This window comes from Callithrix jacchus, chromosome 11 (assembly GCF_049354715.1).
Source record: "Callithrix jacchus isolate 240 chromosome 11, calJac240_pri, whole genome shotgun sequence".
NCBI lineage: Eukaryota > Metazoa > Chordata > Mammalia > Primates > Cebidae > Callithrix > Callithrix jacchus.
The window spans coordinates 81,441,700-81,463,282 of NC_133512.1; the positions used below are offsets into that span (position 1 = coordinate 81,441,700).

Consider the following 21,583-nt stretch of genomic DNA (forward strand, 5'->3'; position numbering starts at 1 on the left):
ACTTACCACTACCATTTATTTATTTACTGGTGTGGTCTGCCTTTATGTCCTATTTCTGGCTTCCACATTCCAACACTACTGTTGCATACAGGCTCATGGCAGTAAGGATCCTTATCGATATCCACATTGCCTAGAACAACACCATTTACATAATAAGAGCTGAATAACTATTTCTTGAATGAATGAATCCCAACCAAAGTCTTAGGTGCCTAAGCCTTTTCTGAAATCGCTGCTTAATAATCTACTTTTTAGTGTGTATTTATTGAGAATGCAGTTTTTATATTCTCCAGTGATATCTGAGAAAATATTTGATATTTTTGCCTTTGCAAAAAAAAAGGGGGGGGGGGAATATGTCACTGACATTTTCCTTGTAAACACTGTTTTTTTTTTTTTTGAGATGGAGTCTTACTCTGTCACCAGGCTGGAGTGCAGTGGTGCAATCTCGGCTCACTGCAACTTCCGCCTGGGTTCAAGCGATTCTTCCACCTCGGCCTCCCGAGTAGCAGGGACCACAGGCGCGTGCCACCGCGCCCGGCTAATTTTTTTGTATTTTTAGTAGAGACAGGGTTTCACCATGGCCAGGATGGTCTCGATCTCTTGACCTCGTGATCCACCCACCTCGGCCTCCCAAAGTGCTGGGATTACAGGCGTGAGCCACCGCGCCTGGCCATACACACTGTTTTAATACTGAGGTACTCCCTATAAGAATCTAACCTCAGAATTGTAATATAAGGATGAGAGAGATAATCAAAAGGATAGGGTAAAAAATTCCATGTTTCCTTTCTGGAGAATGCAGTAGAATTGGCTAGCATGATATATGACTATACATGCCCTCAGTAAGAGGGTGAACCTGCAAAAATGTTATTTCAGAATATTATATCAGCAAAGAGCTCTAACTCTCTTCCATTTTGCCACAGGGTTTTTAAGATTGCTGTTACTGTGCTTACTTGAAACATAATCACAAATAAGAGGTGTGTGGAAACGACAGCTATATTAACTTTCTCAGGTACAGTTCAGTATTTAACACACTTAAAAGCACTGCTCCTTCATTTTCATAGTGTGCTCCACAGAGAAACAGACCTAGAGGATGGGCCTGATAGAGACATAGCTGCACTAAAGGTGAACAGGGTAATAAACAGATGCCCAAATACTTGGGGGGGCGGGTAATAGGGAGTGATTAAAACACTCCTTCAACACCACCTTGAACAGAGATCGACCATCTAGAACTGCCCCAGGCAGATGTAACTGGAGGGAAGGTCCAGTTAAGTTTGTAAGGTTTGTTTTTCCACTTTCTTTAAAGAAAACCGCGTTCCTCAGCTATTTCTTTCTCCCTGCTCTCGGGAACTTTACTCTGAATATGCTAAGCACACAACAGAGACGGCATTAAATTAAGCCCTCTTATGATATTTAACAAGACAAATTATATGATGCTTTTATAAAAGATATGTGCTCTTTAACACAGGCCTCATAAAGATTTTCTTTAAACTCTTTGGCCTTGCTCTGTACATTTCATCACTGATGCTCAGCCTATTCCAGGCTGAATAAGCTGCTGGTTTTGGGAATGTTTCCAATTTTCTCTCAAATCTTACTCCATGGATATTGCATGTGGGCTCTAACTTTTTAGCTAGCTCTGATTCCAGAGGCTCATTTTATATAAGGAGAAACTACAGATTTTCTCCCTAATTAATGTTGAAAACAAACATGAAAAGGAAAGATAATAAAAAATAGCATACAGTGTCATATGACTAGAGATAAAGGTAGGGTATGATATGAATATACGTGAAGAACCCTCCTCAGGCTGTGAATGTGGCATTAAGAGGAGTGACAAGTACACACCCACATTGAGCAGCAGTTTGGGAGTGAAAAGGCTTAAAAAGTAGGTGACTCCAGTTCAAAGAACTTACATATCTGAAGGCAGGTTCAGGGTACTCAAAACTTAGGAGGGATTCACACTTCCAAGACTTAATGTCAACAGTTTCTGTTGAATGATTCCAGTCATTCTAATCCAGATGTCATGTAATTGCTTACATTTCATGATTTTTGAGTTAGAAGATGGCAATATTATATTGCAATAAGGGTTCAACCCCTTAAAACTGGGAATAATAACAGGAGTAGGAAGAAGTTCACTTTGGGCCTTGTTACACTTTGCAAAGCCAGTTCAGCTTCGCTTATACCACCAAGTTCTCGTTTGTGAAGGTACAAGCCCCATTTCACACTTTGTATTATGTCCTGGCAGAAGAGGCATGTAACCTTTCACAGTAGTATCTCAGCCTCTGCTGGATCTTCCTTCAGTGAATCTTGTCTCAGTGTCAACTGTGCCAACAAGGATGCATACAAAGCCACTGCCAATTTCTGCAAGAACTTCACATACACAGAGCAACAGAACTTCAAGGACTTACTGAAACATTTTAAAGTCATATAAAGTGGCCTTCTGTTCCCTGGGTGGCCTTCTTTATCACCTTGGTCCCCCTAACCCTTTCTCTCTCCCATTCCTGCTCCTCACACCTCCCTCTAAATTCCTCTCCCCATACGCATATCAGTTTAGCTCTCTGTGGCTTCTAAACTCCCAATGTGTGTGTTATCATCAGTCAGGTACATGGCAAAACAACTCAATAGGATCTACCATCCTTCAAAGGCAGTCAGGGTTATCAATAAATGATTCAATACACATTTATGGCAAACTAATCTGTGTTCAGCATTATGTTAGGTTCTAGTAGGGAGGAAGGAGTATCAAGCAATGTCCCCGAATGCCTCCTGGCTGAAGAATTCAGTCTAGTTGAGGAGGCAAGCATTTCATAATAAAAGCCATATAGCTAAGGGATACATAAAAAGTAGAGCTGAGGCCTCATGAGGGATGGTGGAAAAAGTGCACTGTGACAGTGTTTTCTGAGCCAGACTGGACAAGAAACACATTTCTTTACTGAAAATATGTTTCCAATAAACACCATTTCTCAAAATGAAGCAAGAAATCCAAACAGACCCTTCAAAACTAATTCACCTGTGTATGCCAATTACAGCTTATGCATTTGAATAAGGTAGGCCCTGATGGAGTTTCTGACTAAAAAGATAACTGATCTTATGTACAATGTTCAATATTTGAGTGATGGGTACAATACAAGCCGAGATTTCACTGCCATACAACATATCCACATAACAAAACTGTACTCGTATCCCCTAATCTATAAAACAATACGAAAATAGTTGATCTTTTTTTAATGGTCACCTAAGGAGAAGAATATCATTAAATATAATATTCAGTTCCTACCAGAAGATGAGATAGCAGAGTGAGACAGAATGAACCTATTAATGTTAGATCTTTTATATGCAAATAATTTTTCTTGACTCTATCATGAAGTTTGAATATACCAAAAGTTTAACCTTCTGTTAGTACAGATTCTGCAACTGACTTCCAGACCACTTCACATATGAACATACAAATGACAGGTAGATTCATTTATTTGCCCCCGAAAAGCTAAGTTTACATTGCGAAATCCTCTAAAGCAGAAAACAGAGAGAGCTCCCAAAGCTGACTGCTAAAGGTAGAAGAAAGTAAAGAGCAGGATGTTTCAACCATGGTTACACATGAGAATCACCTAGAGAGCTTTTAAAATGCTGGATCCTAGGGTATCATCCCCAGAGATTCTGACTTAATTGGTCTGATTACAGATCCCTGGGCTGCATTCCTGAGTGTTTCCAATTAAGTTATCTTGAAGTGACTTCCAGAAATCTGTGTTTTTAAGTCCCAAGAGCTTCTATGTTTGGCCAGATTTTTAAAACCATTGATCTAATGCAAAATTGCAAAAAAAAAAAAAAAAAAAAAAAAGTTGTTTCTAAAATTATACAGCTAGTACACAGGGAATTTTAAAAAATAAAGTAGTAAGATTTTTTGTGTTGTGGCACAAAGCCTGTCCTAGCGTCCAAAGGACTTCGCAATTTCCTGGGCCACCTGGAAAGTTAGTGTGGACAACAGTATGAAGCACTGAATGAAGCTCCCCTTCCTAAACCCTCATCCCCAGGAAGGTAAGCCAAATAACATTTACTGTCACTCAGTTTATGGAAGATTACAAATAAAAAGCATGCCTATATTGCTCATGCATGGCTAAGGCATTAGCAAAAAAACAAAAACAAAAAGCATGCCTATAATTAAGCAGTTATCTAAGCCGGCAGTAGGATACTGCTCAGTGACTATCTTTAAACAAAATGTGGGCATCTCACTGTATTCATTGCATCAACAATAGAACATAGTAGCCTGTCAGAAAAGCTCCCAAGTGCAGCAAAGGAGGCAATCCACAGAAAAGACTGTTGAAGTCCTGTCACAGACATGCAACAGAAGGGAACCCTCTGCTGTATTTTGCTAAAAGGTAAAACACATTCTGACATTATATGTTCATGTGAGCAAAACAGTACTACATTACTACACCATAGACTGAGTTTCCTTATCACGAAATAAGGGAGATCTAATTGCAGAGATCTCACAGTGGCATACTGTTTAAAAAGTTAAAATAATGTGGTTCACACCTGCAATCCCAGCACTTTGGGAAGCCAAAGCAGGCAGATCACAAGGTCGGGAGTTTGAAACCAGCCTGGCCAACATAGTGAAACCCCATCTCTACTAAAAATTAATTAGCCGGGTGTGGTGGTGGGTGCCTGTAATCCCAGCTACTTGGGAGGCTGAGGCAGAAGAATCACTTGAACCTGGGAGGCAGAGGTTGCAGTGAGCCAAGGTTGTGCCATTGCACTCTAACTTGGGTGAAAGAGCAAGAATCCTACCAAACAAAAAAAAAAAGTTAATATTAACATGTATATAGTAACACAGACAAATAAAAACACAATTCCAAATACGCTTATTTGATAGCTATTTATTAGTAATCACAAAATTATAAAATCTCAGAAATAAAAGGATCTTTAGAGATCCCATTTAGCCACTCACGTGCCCCACAGAATGAAGGATAACTGCTCTGAAGTTTACAGATTTCCAATGAGTATTAGCACATCAAGATAGACTAAGGGTTAAGGGGTCTGAGTTTTGCTTCATTAGGCAGCTATGGAAACTTGGTAAGTCACATAATTTTTCAGGCCTTAATCGCCTCATCTATAACGTGGGTGAGAATGAACTGAGCTCATCTTTGACATTCTGTCATCAAGGTATGCAAACGTATGTCACTCTCTTTTAGTAAATTAATAATGAAACAAACACAACAAACAACAACCTGAAGTAATTTACCTGGCTATCAGGAAATACCCCAGGTGTCACGGGAAAGAAAAACCACAAGATTCTGTTTTGTTTACTAGGTGGCTTGGGAAAAAAAATGAAATAACTTGCAAAGTCTTTGTGATTAATATGCTTATAAGTGGTGGTTTAATCATGGCCACATCACATGCTGATAATGTGTTGCATGAAGGAAGACAGCCTGAAAAAATTCTTAGGAGACCAATCATCACTGCTGACATTCATCCAACATGACAGAAAAATCACTAGTATGGAGAGTTATGCTTAGCATAATCAGTGATAATACTCTCTTTCAAATGAAAGTAAGAATGTAGAGCCTGGACGCAGTGGCTCACGCCTGTAATCTCAGCACTTTGGGAGGCTGAATTGGGCAGATCACCTGAGTTTGAGAATTTGAGACCAGCCTGACCAACATGGAGAAACCCTGCCTCTGCTAAAAGTACAAAATTAGCTGGGTGTGGTGGCACAAGCCTGTCATCCCAGCTTCTCTGGAAACAGACAGGAGGATCGCTTGAACCTGGAAGCAGAGGTGGCCGTGAGCCAAGATCGCGCCACTGTGCTCCAGCCTGGGCAACAAAAGCAAAATTCTGTCTCAAAAACAAACAAACAAACCAACAAAACAACCTAGAATAACAGTACCTCTTTAGTATAAATGCATCTCTCAGAAGAGTGGACTGTGCATTTCTCATCCCCAGCATAAGTAAAACATACCATTTTAATTCAGAAACCTACCGGGAGAAACATCCCATTTTCAGGGATATTCTGTTGATGGCAGCATTATGGCTATTCAACATATCAGTTGAAGCACCACAAAGCAACATGCCATATAATGTATGTTGCTGAGCATTATTTCTTTGTAAATCTTCATTTATCTGCAGCTATTGTGGCTGTCTGGGAAAACTATAAATGGTCTCAAATATCTTCCTATTCTTTGGAAGTCTTCTAAATGGACAGTACCTGTAATCCTCTTGCTTCACATAAGCAAAATGAGATCTTTTCAGTTACTAAATAGTGGTTTGAAATTCTTATAATTATATTAATGCATTTAAGCATATATTCAATGCTTGCTTTATGCTGCATAATTCTATTTAGAGAATAATGTAGGACATTTACTGTCAAATGAGAGGCTAGGGGTTTAAACTTGTGAGTAATATAAATAAATCACAATTTGGTTTTATTTACTGCATTCTTTTTCAGCAGACTTAATTGAAATACCTTTATGCTTTTCAAGTTTTTCCTGTATGCCTTCCCAATTGAGAAGGTGAAATCTAATATTAAATAATGTTCCTTCACAGAGTTCATGCACAAAAGAACACAAACGAAAATCATGAACTCAATTCAATAACTCAATGCATCTGCAAGCTTCTTAGCTTCTGACACTGTGGTAACAAACTAATTCATTAGGCTTTTTTGTTCTTCCTCCACCGAATTATGCGTGCACTGTTGAGCTCAATTTTTGTTAAAGTGAAATAGCTATCCTTTAGTAAATTAAAAAAAATCAGACCCTGGTTAAAAGACTGATAAATAAGCTTAAAAAACACACCTGAATATTAAATCTGTTTTGTGAGTCTTGTTTTAGTGTACAGAATCTGCTGATAATAAAACAATTTTGTTAATTGACTGGTTGCTCTAGATTATTTTGGTGGTTTACCAAATAAATTCTACTTCCAAAGTATAAATTCACCATTTATTTTCATTAATTAATTACATTTCACTCAAGAGTTAAGTTTCTTGGAATAAATATTAGCATAATGTGGGAAGATTTTATAATTTTCCAGCTGACTAGGAATCCTTGACAACCTAACGCTAAACTTAAATTGAAGAATAACTCATTAGGAAATACGCAATAGCAGTGTCACTATTTACAACAAGTACACTGGAAGTGCTTTAAAAATTAATATTAGGCTGCTATGCTTGGCTTAATTAGCGTTCTTCTTCATTTACAAAGCATATCTGTCTAGTTTTACAAAGTTGGTCTCCAGTCCCCTTTCCTAAAAACCTGTTTAATTAAAGTTTAACAGCTGTGTACACTTTAGAAACAGCAGAATGATTTTCCTCCCTTGAAATACTTAATCCTTTCTCAAAATATGATCCTTCTGAATATATATGTAAAAGGCAAGGGATGAGGAATGAATAATCTTCCAAAAGACAAACAATGACAGCTCAGCTCATCAGTACCATGTATCGGTGGGTAGACTGAAAATTGTTTCCCAAGCCACCGAGAAATCCAAAACCAACATGTGGCATGAGCAGATTTTTGTTCTTCAAAAATAAAATGTCACAGAAAACAACAAATGAGTAAATAGAAAATTAAGTGGAAAGATGGCTACAAAATACTATAAAAAATACTGTACTCAATGGTTTTTATGAGACTTTTCCATATCGTGAAGTAGACATCCAGCACCCAAGGAATATGATAAATAAGGCAATGCCAGCTATTTTCATCAGTGACTGGTAAAGTCAGTGTTATACTTTATTATCCAACATGAAAATATTTTTATAATAATGACATATATCGACCACACAATTTCTGAAATGATGCCAACAATTAAAGTACAGGTGGATGTAATGAATCCCTGAACAATATACCTTTACTTATGAGTCTAAAAAGTAATACTGATAAAAATTTAATTCAGAGATCACTAGCTAATACATACATTTTCACACTACCCCAACTCCAACGCTCTCTCCTCCACGGGCTTTCTCCAGCAATCCTGACATGACTACGTGCAGGAAAGTATCATAGGTATTTTTAGACCCTATTGACAGTCAGCTCCTTGAAAAGAGAGTTTCTGACTTTGCCTCACATTCCCTACTGTGCTCTGTTTGTGGTACATGCTCATTTGATGTGTGTTGAATATGCACACTGGTGCAAGTGCAAAACCAATTCATTTTTAAGAGAACTCTAACAAGGACTTTGGTAGAGTATATGCTTCTTCAAAATATTTGCTTCCCATTCCTGACAGAGGGATTGGTGGGTACATGCCCACCCTGTTGATTTCAGACTTGGCCATGTAGCAGCTTCTTCTGGCCAACGACATGTGTGGAAATAATATGTGCCACTTTTAAGTAGAAGTCCTAAGATCCATCCCATTGTTCCTCCATGCTTTTGTTCCCCATCTCCCCTGGGACTGTTAATACCTTGATAGCCTTATTCCCTGCAGGTAAAAAATAATATGGAGCAGAGCCTCATGCAACCCATGGGGAACATATAAGGGAACAAGAAACAAGCCTTTATAAATTGCAGGCTATTGAGACATGGGGGTAGTTCTTATTACAGAAGAAGTTAGTCTAAGTTGACTGACACGGAGCCCATTTAAGCCTTTTCAATAATAAACAAGCATATCCTCATCCCCTTTGCTATGCAGGGGCAATCCCTGCAGCATTTATGCTGCTGGAGAGAGAAAAATGAAAACAGATGGCTGAGACTCATGTTCTTTACCATTTGCTTTCCCTAACCTTCAGCAATATGGAAAGCTAATGTTCAGCAAATTAGGGAGTTTACATTTTTAAAGATAAGGAGTTGGGATTGATACTAATTGGACTAAGTTGAAATATTTCCAAAATAAATAGAATCATTTCACAAAGTGATACTCAGGATTGAAGTTTTATAAATATTGCAGAGAGCTTTCTGCAGTCATTAAATTTGACAAATACTTAGTGAGCGCACTCTTGATATGCCACATTTCATAAGGCAGGATTGTTCTGGGCTCCAAAAGTAAGTTATTGCTCTTGACCTCAGGGAGATCACATATAGAGAAATACATGTACCACTGGCTCTAATGTAATCAGATGTATTTTACGTCTGTCAGATCAATAAAGTACTATGGAATCAGAGAAGAGGACAATCATTCCTGCCAGGGTAAGGATACAGGATGTTGTTAGACAGATGGGGATGGAGTAGAATCTGCCACATTCAGCATAAAACATGAACATACAAAGATGAGCATGAATCTGGAAGATAAACATTAAATCTGGAATACTATAGCTCAAGGACATAGAGAGAGACAGAGTGTGTGTGTGTGTGTGTGTGTGCGTGTGCGCGTGTGTATGAAAGAGAGAGAGAAGAGAGAGAGAGAGAATGTTCCTCAAGGCAGAGTCCTGAGGATTAAAGAGTATATAAAGAAAAATCTCCCTCACTCTCCTGACCCTCCAGTTCCTTTTCTAAAAGCAAAATTACTCATTTACTAGTAACTACCAGTTAGTTACTAGTTTAGATTACAAGGAAAGTGGAAATGGACCTCTAGAAAAATGATTGGGATGGAAGTGGTGGTCAGAATCTGACACTTTTTATGTTAACTAATTCCAGAGACACTTTACTCATATACAAGTATACATGTGTTTGTGTGTGTATATGTATGTGTATACATATAGATCCTTTTCTTAATTGTTCTAGAGAAATTCTATCTTATGAGTGTACTATAATGTCCTTAACTGCATTGACATGCATTTAGAGTTTTCAGTCTTTTGCTATTATAAACATGTTATAATTAACTCCCTTATACACATTCCTTTGCAATCATGTGAAAATATATCTACCAGATAAATTCCTAAAAATGAAAATGCTGAATAGGAATTTGCCAGGCAAAACCAAAACAAAACATAAAGAACAAAACAAAAGGAAGGTGTTTCCGCAAAGGCAATGGTATGCAAAAAGTTACATAGCGGCCAAGAAAATGCAGACTACGGGTATGGCCTGAGCATAGTGGGGAGAATGTGGCTGGAGGACACTTAAAGGCCAGATCATGAGGGGCCATATCTGCCGGGCTCCTGTTCATGGAAGGCATAATGAGATTAACATTTTTAAAAAGTTTTCTTAAGGGAAGTGTGAAGAATGGATTGGCATGGGTAAGAAAGGGAAACCAGTTAGGATGCAGCCACAGTAATGCAGCGAGGAAATCATGAAGGCCTGGTAACCCCCCTTACTGGACACTGTGAGGGAAAACACCCACCTCACTTGCTTCTTGCACTTTCCCCTTTTGGGAGACCTTAAAGGCCAGTGGTTAAGATGCCACTCGGTGAAGTATCTGCCACAGAGCATGACTCAGCTATGGGATCCAACCCTGTACCCCAGAGAGGGAAAACATTCTTCCTTTTACTCCCTTCTACAAAAATGTATGACTGGCAGCTTCCACTGTTTCTATAGAAAAAGTAATTACTATTGAATTTAGGAGCTGGAAGACATGGAAATCATGTGGTCCAAATATCCTCAGATTACTGTCAGCCATCCATTTTTCTAAAGCCTTGTGATCATGGAGAGGTCTGAGATTGAGAAAAAAGTGGAAGTGAACTCCTAAAGAAACGATTGGGGTGGAGGTGGTGGGCAGAATCAGACCCTTGACATTAACGTACCCAAAGGAAACAGGAGGATCTGACACTACAGTGTTATCTTTTCTCAACAAATATCCCAACCAAAACCCTAACACTGGGAACTTAAACGTAAGCACGGAGACAGTGGCAGCCCATGTGACGAAGACTTTGAGATTTGTGATCTAAAATGTTCCCATCTATCCTGTGGAAAGACAGCATCATTTTATACCTGATTAAACCAAAGTGTAAACAAATTAAACCACTCACCTCAAATTCAAGAGGTTAATTGGTGAGAGACAACTACTAAAACAGGTTCTCAAATTTCCGCCTGCATCAGAATTACCTGGAGGCCTTGTTAAAACCTAGATTTCAAGGTTCCATAGTGTAATAAAGGTGAGCATTCTGGACTCTAAAACCTAGATTTCTGGGCCCCATCCCCAAAGTTTCTGACTCAAACTGGAGGGAGTGGGAATCCATAATTTATGGAATACATTACTAACAATTTCCCAGCTGACTCTGATGCTTCTGTCTAGTGATCACACTTAGAGAAACAATCTACTACAACAATGCCGCCTTTCATGCCATAGTTATATTGCCTACAGAATGTACATAGACATGTATATGGTCTTCCACAATAAAATATTTCTAGATTTTATAAATTTAAAATATTGAGACAAATAGACTACAACATTTATAGTAAACTCCCATGTCTGTATATCTTTAAAATCCAACAGATTAATATTAACTCACTAATAACTATAAAACCAATAGGTAAATGTATCAAAGCTATGCCAAATGTTTCAATTTCTAGAGTTCTAGTTCATGGATCTAAAACCATCAAAAATATAATTAAATGACTTTAAAAATTATTTTACCTTCTATGAGAATGAATGGAACTAAAAGGCAAATCACAAACTGAAGATATAATTGATGTAAATATGACAAGTCCTTAACATATTAAAACTGTTAAGAAAACATTCAATACCATTTTTTTAAAATGGACAATTCTGGAATAGTTTTTATAAAAGGAAACAAAAGGATAATAAATGCATAAAATATTCATTCATATTAGCAATGAAAATAATACAAATTAAAACAAGGATAAGAAATTTTTTACCTTTCATATTAGCAAAGATTGAAATGATTTGAATACTCATTGGTGGCTTACTATACAGTGAAATTTTCATAGATTGCTGGGGAAGTTTCACTATCATAACCTCCTTGATTTCCTTCCACCTTATTCCTAAGGATGTTGCAGGTTTTAATAAAAAATAAGCATTTTTTTAAAAGTTATGTGAGAATACTAGGGCTCAGGAACATTATAAAGCTAGGAGTCATTTCAATTTCCATCATGCAGTAAGCACTCTCTTGATTTTAATGATAGCCGTATTAGATTTAGAATTCAGGCTTCATTTACATAATCCTCCAAAGACAGCCCCAGAAATCCATTAAAGGTCACCTTACTTTCCCATACATAAACCAAATTCTAATCTGTTCATCCGTCCCCTCAAAAGCATATTCCATGCTTTTGTAAAGCTTACTGCTTATTATACTTTCATCTCAAATAGATAATCTTTCCATTTTGGCTTTCCATCCTACTAAACTCCATTCCCGTATGTATTACTCACTCCTCTTCATGTTACAGTAAAAGATTAAATAGTCATTTACTTTATTATGTATGTAAAATTGAAATCTAGGCTCCAGAAATGTTCTTTGGAAGTATCAGCACACCTAGAAGTGAAGAACTGTGAGATGCAGCATTTATCACTGTCTGCTCCTGGCTGCATATTAAAATCAGGGATCACATGGTGCTCAGGGAATAGAATTTATTTCTGTAATAAACAAAGTAGAAAATCGCCTTGATTCCCAGGTGTCCAGCTGCAGAGCCCAAAGTTACTGACTTGCTGCTCTCCATACCCCAAATATACAGGTTTCACTGCACAATTCACTCTTCTGAAAGAAAATATCAACAACTGTCAGGCCCCTAATAAGGAAAAAACTTTAATTTAATCATTTTCACTTAAATTCTCATTTGAATCCCAACCAGGAAGATGACCAATTTCAAAATCTTATTAGTTCTGCTAAGGAGAACCATTCGGACTCTCATGAAGGATTACTTTGCAGAAGAAAACTAGAAACACTTTTTATAAAAAATAGCAATTTACCATTAATATTTCTTTCAATAAATACTTTTTAACTCTATAAAACAGCAAACAGATTTTAGTTTCAAATCAACATTTTAAATATGGGAATAATTACTGCTTGTTCCTAAGACACTGTTATATACATAGGTATCACTCACAGTGTCTTAGATAATATTTGAATATTTTCTTTTTTTTTTTTTTAGATGGAGTTTCGCTCTCACCTCAACCTCCGCCTCCTGGGTTCAAGCAATTCTCCTGCCTCAGCCTCCTGAGTAGCTGGGACTACAGGTGTGCACCACCATGCCCAACTAATTTTTGTATTTTTAGTAGAGACGGGGTTTCACCATGTTGACCAGGATGGTCTCGATCTCTTGACCTTGTGATCAACCGGCCTCGGTCTCCCAAAGTGCTGGGATTATAGGCGTGAGCCACCATGCCCGGCCAATATTTGAATATTTTCTATAACAATGAATGGAGGAACCAAATTATTATTTTTTTTTTTTAAGTTATTAGCTCCATTTTCTCTCTACTGTTGATTTGGTCCGACACAGAGTAAGCTAAAATAGCCACAAAAAGATAATTAGAGTTGGGCTGGGCTTATAAAAGAAGCTATAAATAACATGGAATAGTATTCTGATACAGAATTTTCCCAACTGTAGCTATTCCTTTTGTATTAAGAAGAAACTATTTGGGCAATAAAATTTGGTATTTTTTTTGTGAGCTTTATCACTGCTCTCCAGTTAAAGTCCTACACAGTGTTCTTGTAGTATAATAGCTCTTCTCCATTGTGATATTAATTTTCAGTGCCAATTTAACTGGATTAAAAACTGCTAAGAGAACTGAGTGTGTCTCTGAGGGTGTTTCCAGAAGAGACTGGCTTTTGAGTCAGGGGACTAAGTCAGGTAAATCCACCCTCAATGTAAGCAGGCATCATCCCATTAGCTGGGGCCTTGGATATAACAAAAATGCAATTTCCTCTCTCTCCCAGAGCTAGGATATACTCTTCTCCTGTCCTTAAACAATAGAATTCCAGGCTTTTTGGTATTTGTATTTCAGGACTTACATCACTGCCCCCACCCCCAGGTTCTCAGGCCTCTGGCCTCAGATTGAGAGTTACACCATTGGCTTCCCTTGTTCTGAGGCATTTGGCCTTACACTGAGCCATGCTATGGGCACCTCCAGGTCTCCAGTTTGCAGGTGGCCTGTTACGGCAGTTCTCAGCCTCCATAATTACATGAGCCAATTCCCCTAATAAGTCCCCTCTCATATACTTATGCATCATATATATGCACTGGTTTTGTCTCTCCGAAGAACTCTGACTGATATACCCATACAACTCAAGACATGTATCTTCATTGTCTAGGTGTACCCACGTGGCTTCTAGCAATTCAAAAAATCTCACTTAAAGTAACAAGTCAATATTTTCATTTCTGTTGCTCTCTGCCTCAACCAATATATAACTAACAAATCCATGGCTTTTAGGCTAATTCCTCTCTTCTATTTAAACTACTGGCCAAAACTAAAAATAACTTTTGTATTTTCTACTGATTTCCAAGATAAGGAAATAAAAGTAGATAATATAAACCACAGGTCAGCAAACTACAGCCTATGGGCCAAATCTAGTCCAACATCTGTTTTTGTACATAAAGTTTTATTGGGAATTTATACATTGCCTATGGTTGTTTTCATGCTACAATATCAGAGTTGAATAGATTTCTCCAGCATGGCCTGAAAACCAAGCCTATCTACTGTCTATCCTTTGAAAGAAAATGCATGCTGATCTCTGCTACAGAGACAAAAAAAATTTGGAAAAACAGTAAGTGCGGTTTCTTGCCAACAGGTAACAATATGCAGGAAGAAGCTGATTGAGATTAGAAAGATACAGTAGACAGCACTTGACTACTTGCATGGAAAGTTTAAAAGTATTTGCAGTAGAAGACCAATACCCACCATTATGCAATATGCCCATGTAAGTAACAAGCACATAACCTATGAATCTAAAATAGAAATTTAAAAATCCCCTGAATAATGAGGGCAAATAGTGTTTTTGTATGTTTTTGCTTATGTTGCATGTGGCATGAAATCATTGACAAAACCACTGTCATGAGGCTACTCTACTATGTTTCTTCCAGACATTGTACATTTTCAAATCTTTTAAATCTAACTCATTTTGAGTTGATTTTTTGTGTGGTGTAAGATAAAGGCATAATTTCATTCTTCTGCATCTGAATATCCAGTTTTTTCAACATCATATGTTAAAGAGACTGACTTTTCCCCACTGTGCACTCTTGGGACCCTTGTCAAAGATCAACTGACTGTATATGCATGGGTTTCTGTTGGTGTCTGTATTCTGTTTCATTAGTCTATAGGTCCATCTCTATGCCAGTAGTATATTGTTGTAATTACTGTAGCTTTGAAATCAGAAAGTATGATGCCTCCAATTGTGTTATTCTTTGTCAAGAAGAACAGGATATACAGTTGTTTGGGTTATTCAGGGTGCACTGCTGGTGAGAATGCAAAGTGGTTCAGCTTCTACGGAAAACACTGAGGAGGTTCTTCAAAAAATAAAAAATATAACTACTATAGAGGATCCAGCAATTCTACTTTTGTATATCTATCCAAAAAAATTAAAATCAGAATGTCAAAAAGATATTAGCCTTCCCATGTTCTTTGCAACATGTTCACAATAGCCAACATGCAGAATCAACCTACTGACAATAAGGGATAGCATGATAGTTACACTTGGAGTAGCATGCCAGGAAGTTCAGTCCCAGCTCTGTTCCTTACAAAGTTGTTGAGTGCTATGACTTTGGTGCATTTTTAACCAAGTCCATAGACAGATGAATGGATAAGAAATCCATATATACATATATATATATACATATATGTATATATATATGTACCAAGTTCATATATATGTCAAATATATATGCCATATATATATGTCAAATATATATGACATATATATATACACACATATATTTGAACATATGTATATATGCACCAAGTTGATATATATATATGCCACATATACATATATATATTTGAACTTGAAATATTTTTCAAGCATTAGAAAAGGAATATTTTGTCTAGAATTGCAAATATGTTTTTTCTCATTCATTTTACTGTGCTGTTTTATTTTTTGGTTATACAGAAGTTGTATATTGAAATATAATCTTGTTCTGTTTTATGGCAAAAAAAGAAAAAGAAAAGGAAATTCTGCCACATATAACAACATAGATGAACCCTCAAAGTATTATGCTAAGTGAGTTAAGTTAGTTACAGAGGGACAAATACTGCATGACCCCACTAACACAAACTATCTAAAATAGTCAAACTCATATAAACAGAGAGTAGAAGGTGGTTACGAGGAGCTGGGGGAGGCAGTAATGGAGAGTTGGTAATCAATGAGTATAAAATTAGGGTAAGAAAGATGAATACATTCTAAGGATCTGCTGTACAACATTGTACCTATAGTAAACAATACTGTATTGCACAATTAAATATCTTTTAAGAGGGTAGATCTTATATAGAGTGTTGACATCACAATAAAATATTTAAATTAAAAAACTTATTTTTTTTGTTTCTTCCAACTTCACAGTTCACAAAATATAGGGCTATTCATTAACCTAGGAGAACAATCATATTATTTCAACAATGACAACAAAAATTTGATAATCTAAAATGGGCAAGGCATTCTGTTAAGCTCTGAAGAAGCCAAACAGAAAATTCATCAATACTAAATTAATGGTGACCTTGTGTTAAAGCTCACAAAGTATTGTTGCATGTATATATGGTGTGATGTGGGGTGTGTGTGTGTGTGTGTGTGTGTGTGCATTTAATCTTATTTGGTCTTCAAAATGATCCAGAGAATAGAAAGATATAAATACATCAAATACACCAAACTCAGAAATCAATAACTTTGCCAAGGTTACACAGCTTTGTATGGAACAGAGCTGGGAGTGAATTTCCTATTGTCTTACTCCAAGTATAATGCACAATCTACTATATGATGCTACCCTTCATTGTTCATAAACACCAAAAAATTCTTCTAAACAAATTTTTAAAATAAAAATGTAAAAGCATCAATTACTATTTAAATCAGTAACTTGAACTTATCTGTTTCCCTACATAAAATTCTTCCTCCCTACATCTTAAAAGAGAAACTATGGTCAACGTCAAGTTAAACAAGGTGAACCGAAACTGCACAAAAATAGAAGCGCTATCTGTTTCTGAACATTAAGTAATTATTCAGGCTGAAATATTCTAGAATCTGTCTGACATGCTTTTAAAGCTCAGCCAAAAGAAGGGGGGTATTTTAAAAGACAAATTTTAAGCTTCCTACTGAGATAATTTTAAGTCCTTTCCAAATATTTGACAGACTTACATTACCACGGGCAGAGAAAAAAACATAAATCAATACTTAGTTCAAAGGAAGGTACAAAAGTTGTTATTTCTCTACATCTTTACTTGGAGTTCATACCTTTAAAAGGTTATACTACTCAGAAATATAATTGAGCCAGCAGTAAAGAAGGCTAATTAACCCACTTATGCCGGAGTTTGCAATTTTTTTGAGTTTTTGCATGAGTGAAAAATCAGACCTTGGTGATGACCTTGATTGAGCAGTAGGATATAAGTAACTCCCACATTCTTAGCGTTCCAATGGAACACTGGGCATAAGTGAGTTAATACAGGAATGCACTAACCAGCTCCAAATGTGGTGTGCTTCCTGCTGGGAAACACTGGACTCCAAAGGATAACTTCATATTGTTCATCTGTATTGGGGGAAAACCTGAGGCACATGGTAGAACTAAGGAGTAATGTTCCAAAGCCAGTCCAAGAAGGGGGAAAGAAGTTTTGTGAAATGTATCAGAAGTTAGAAACTGCTTACTGTCTTCAGATAGAGTCACGGAGATGTGGATGAGGATACAGCCAGATTAGATCATCCTGCTAGGCTCTGTGTTGAAGAGATTTATCCTAATTAAGCTAAGCCTATATTTTTTCTACCTTAAGTACCTAAGTTATTTTAGCCCATGGACTACCTAGAGAAGACATGGTGGTTCTAACATTTATTTTTAGATTTAATGAGCTTAATATAAAAAATATTAAGTAAAGAGGAAATTATTCAACATTCCCTCTCTTTCCCTAACATTTCTATACATCTATCTAGAGCACATATCATTGTTACCCAATAATATATCCATGATATCTTTGTGTATGCTACTGCTAGGATGATTCTGAGACTTACTAAATAGGCAATTCTGGAATTATCATGTTTTCCAATAGCTACCTAGCATAGGTATCCTAGTGTAACATGTATGGCAAACTCCCCACAAATATATGTCTTAATCCTTAGAAATATATCTCAAGTGCATATTTTCATTTTGGAATATTCACAATAAAATCTGACATAAAATAAATATTTTTCTAGTCTTTTCAATGTGACATAGATTAGAAGAATACACACCAGATATACATCTAGGGCTGTGATGAGAGGGAGAGAAATGAGAACCTTTTCTTTTTACGTTATATGCTCCATTATTGTTTGAATTTTCCATACTAAGCACACATTATTTTTGCAATTAAGATAGAGGCTACAGATCTCCTTCTCATCTCAAACTCCAACCCAAGAGTTGTCTCCAACACAGCCATGCCACTCAGGCCCACCAGATGTTCCTGCTAAGCTCCAGGGGTTTTAGTGCATCTGCATGGTGGCAATTCTCTTGTTACACTGCATTTCCTTTGTTTGTCTGTCTTGCCTTTCCACCAGACTATGAACTTCAAAGGCATAAGAATTAATCTTTGGCTTTTAATATTTATAACCCCAGAAAGAGGAACAGTGTTTAACACACAGTAAATACTCAAGGCACTCAATAAGTCATTATTAAACCATAACAACAACTACTACTACCTGATATTTACTGAACACACTCAAGAGCCAGGCACTGTGCTAACCAACTTGTATCCATTATTTCACATAATTCTCCAGAAAGCACTATGGAGTATACACTATTACAATTTACATTTTATAGATGAGGACAATTTGGTTTAGAGGATTAATTAATTTGGCAAAGTGGCAGAGCTGGGATCTGAACTAAGACAGTTTGAGTTCATAGTTTGTTCTCATGGCTTCTACATCATACCTACTAAATAACTATGCATGAATGAATAAATATGCAAGACTTTCATATCTAAAGATGAACTCTATTCACAAGCGATAGGTGGACAAAGGTAGAAAATGAAAGCATTCAAGGAAACCACTGACGGATGGAGAGAGTATCACATATAATGGGTGTCACCGTTATTGGATAAAGCAATTCAATGTAAATGGCCTAATGACTTTCTCCAACTGTCACACATGAAAGTATATGCCCTATGTTTGATATAGTGCCTCCAGAAATCTCCCTGTACTGCTAAACTGATTATACAAATAATATATATATTTTTAAAAACCAAACATTTTTCACATTTATTAATCTTGACATAAAATCAAGATTCTAGGTATAAACTTAAATATATGCAAAGAGTCTATATATAAACTTAACGTGACTATCAGAAATAAATACCTATTGCTAAGATACACAGCTTTTATTACCAATTCCATTTTTATTCACTAATACAGCAATAGTATAAAACATAATCAACCTACTTTAGAAAAGAAAAAACTATTTCCATAAAGGTATAGGCTATCTACCAATCTATGATTCTTCAGTAAGGAAAAATTATAATTCTGTAACAAAAAGGTAAGAATATCTACAATATGCTAATAATTTCTAGGGGTAACATCGGAGGGATACAGATAATTTTTCACAAATGCCTCTTACTTGGTGGCAACCAAACCCTTGGACAGACCCTAAGAATTTAATTGAACTGCTCAATCTCTTGTCTATTAAACAGTAGAGTTGGTCAGACCCTAAGCATTAAACATGAATATGCAATGCTATTTTGATTTTGGAAAATTCAGGGTTCAAATTAAACCAGGCTAAAGGGCTTAAAAGATTTCTGAACACCTTCTGCTCAAGCTACCAACAACTAAGAACCACTGTACAAATATCCTCTGTCCTCAAAAGAATCACCTACCCGGCTCTGATTGAGAACTATAAAATGAAACTATTAGCTTCCATGCGCTAAAACTTTTTACTCACCAAATCTTTAACAGGGTCCAGGACACAAGTTTCTGTTCATATCTCCCTCCTTTCAGGAAAGAAACTATCTCTAATTCCTAATCTACCAAAGATGACATAAATAAATGCATGATCTTCAGCAACAGCCATATGGATACATTGGTTTCTATTATTCAGAGCTACTGCACCGATCATTGAAAAAAAAAGTTATTAAACAAGCATCATTTGTAGTTATACTGGGGAAAACTCAATTTAGTTCTGTTTTTCTTCCTATAAAGACTCATCGTTTGCTGCAACCTAATATGATTCAACCAGCTATGATAGGCTAATATTGATTTCCACATCTTCAATAGTACATTTAAAATAAACAGGCTTTGAAATGTTTAATTTCTACTGACAAAATGGATTTTTTTTTGCTAATACCAGAAAGTTGTTTTTAATAAATTAGAGTGTTCTGACATTCTACAATATAGTCGTTAGACTCAAAGACAAATTATCATTTAAATATTTTGCAGTGAGAGAAGACTCATGATTCTCTGTTTGGGAGTACTCTGCAATATCAATACTAGTTAAAGAAAGCCTTGTGCTGTACTCACCAGGAGAAAATGACTGCGTCATGAGCAGCAAACACTGCTTGACAACAGCACTGATCCTCCCTTGCCTGATTCCTCCCTGGAGTAAAGAAGCGATTCTGTTCCCTATGAACACTTCTTGGAATTCTCCTGAACAGGCAGGCCCACAAACTGAACAAAATCAAATGTGAAGTGATTTATAAAGCAGATTACATTTCTTTAGCAGGGCAACCTAAACCTAAACCTAAAGTTTGTTTTGGCAGTCCCAGTTTACGCTGACTCCCTCAGGTAATAATGAATTCATCTTTTCTCACTCTCAAAGCGTCCTAGTGTAGATGATAAGTTCCACGGGCACCGTTTTCACTAGGGACTGAAAAGAGTCCATTCCTTTACTTCATTGAGGCTGCCACCCACATGGAGACCCAGATTCCAAAATTCTATAAAGTGGTATTTCACCAAGAAAGAGGAAAAAGGATGCTGGACTTCATTTCTGACTGGGCAGAGAAGATCTATGAAACAGAAATCCAAGTGTTCCCATAAAAAATGACGCCTTAAAATTTGCAGTTGTGGTTGCCTCACATTGACTTGCTGGACTGTAGTGCTTTGCATTCCTTTTATGCTTTTCTACAACAGTACTTCTATTTGAGTCATAACAAATTAATAAGAAAAAGCAACTAACTAAAAACGGGTCTAAGTATCAGTCAATACATAACAAATTAATAAGAAAAAGCAACTAACTAACGGGATTAACGGGTCTAAGTATCAGTCGAATCAGCTTCTTTTTACTGTTTGGTGTTATAGATAAGCATACCCATCTGGGTCAAGATTATGAAAATGATGGCATCCCTGGCTATGAGATCCAGAGAATCAAGCCATTGCCTTGTGATTTTAATCAATGCTGACATCAAGGTGGAAAGTTCAGGCCACCCAAAGTCTCATCTTTTACAACACTCATTTGTAAATTCAGCTAAATTCTCTGAAAAAGTACTTCCAGACTACTTTTTGCCTTGTCAATATAATCATAATGACTGCGACTATAAATAATATAACTACTTTTATCTGAGTCATATAAAATAACAAAAGTATCATGCATGTCACAAACAAGAATACAACTATTTTTACAAAACACTAGATAGTATTTTCTTAATAGTAAAACACTTTGACCAGTTGTTTGAGTCAGATTATCCCCCTTCAGTCTATTCT

At 36.6% G+C, this 21,583-nt stretch overlaps 1 protein-coding gene across 20 annotated transcripts in view; it reads right to left on the reverse strand.

Moving 5' to 3' along the window:
• The window catches only part of IMMP2L (inner mitochondrial membrane peptidase subunit 2), a 935,160-nt gene that overhangs the window by 268,284 nt on the left and 645,293 nt on the right, over positions 1 to 21,583 (reverse strand). The window contains exon 6 of one of the 20 annotated variants that reach the window (XM_078343196.1): positions 11,646 to 12,493. The exons of 18 other annotated variants lie outside the window; for them this stretch is intronic. In XM_078343196.1, the coding sequence (XP_078199322.1) occupies positions 12,367 to 12,493 (127 nt within the window). In that variant the 3' untranslated portion in view covers positions 11,646 to 12,366. Of the gene's footprint in view, positions 1 to 11,645; positions 12,494 to 21,583 lie in introns of those variants that run through there. One more of the 20 variants, XM_078343201.1, reaches the window with a different exon arrangement.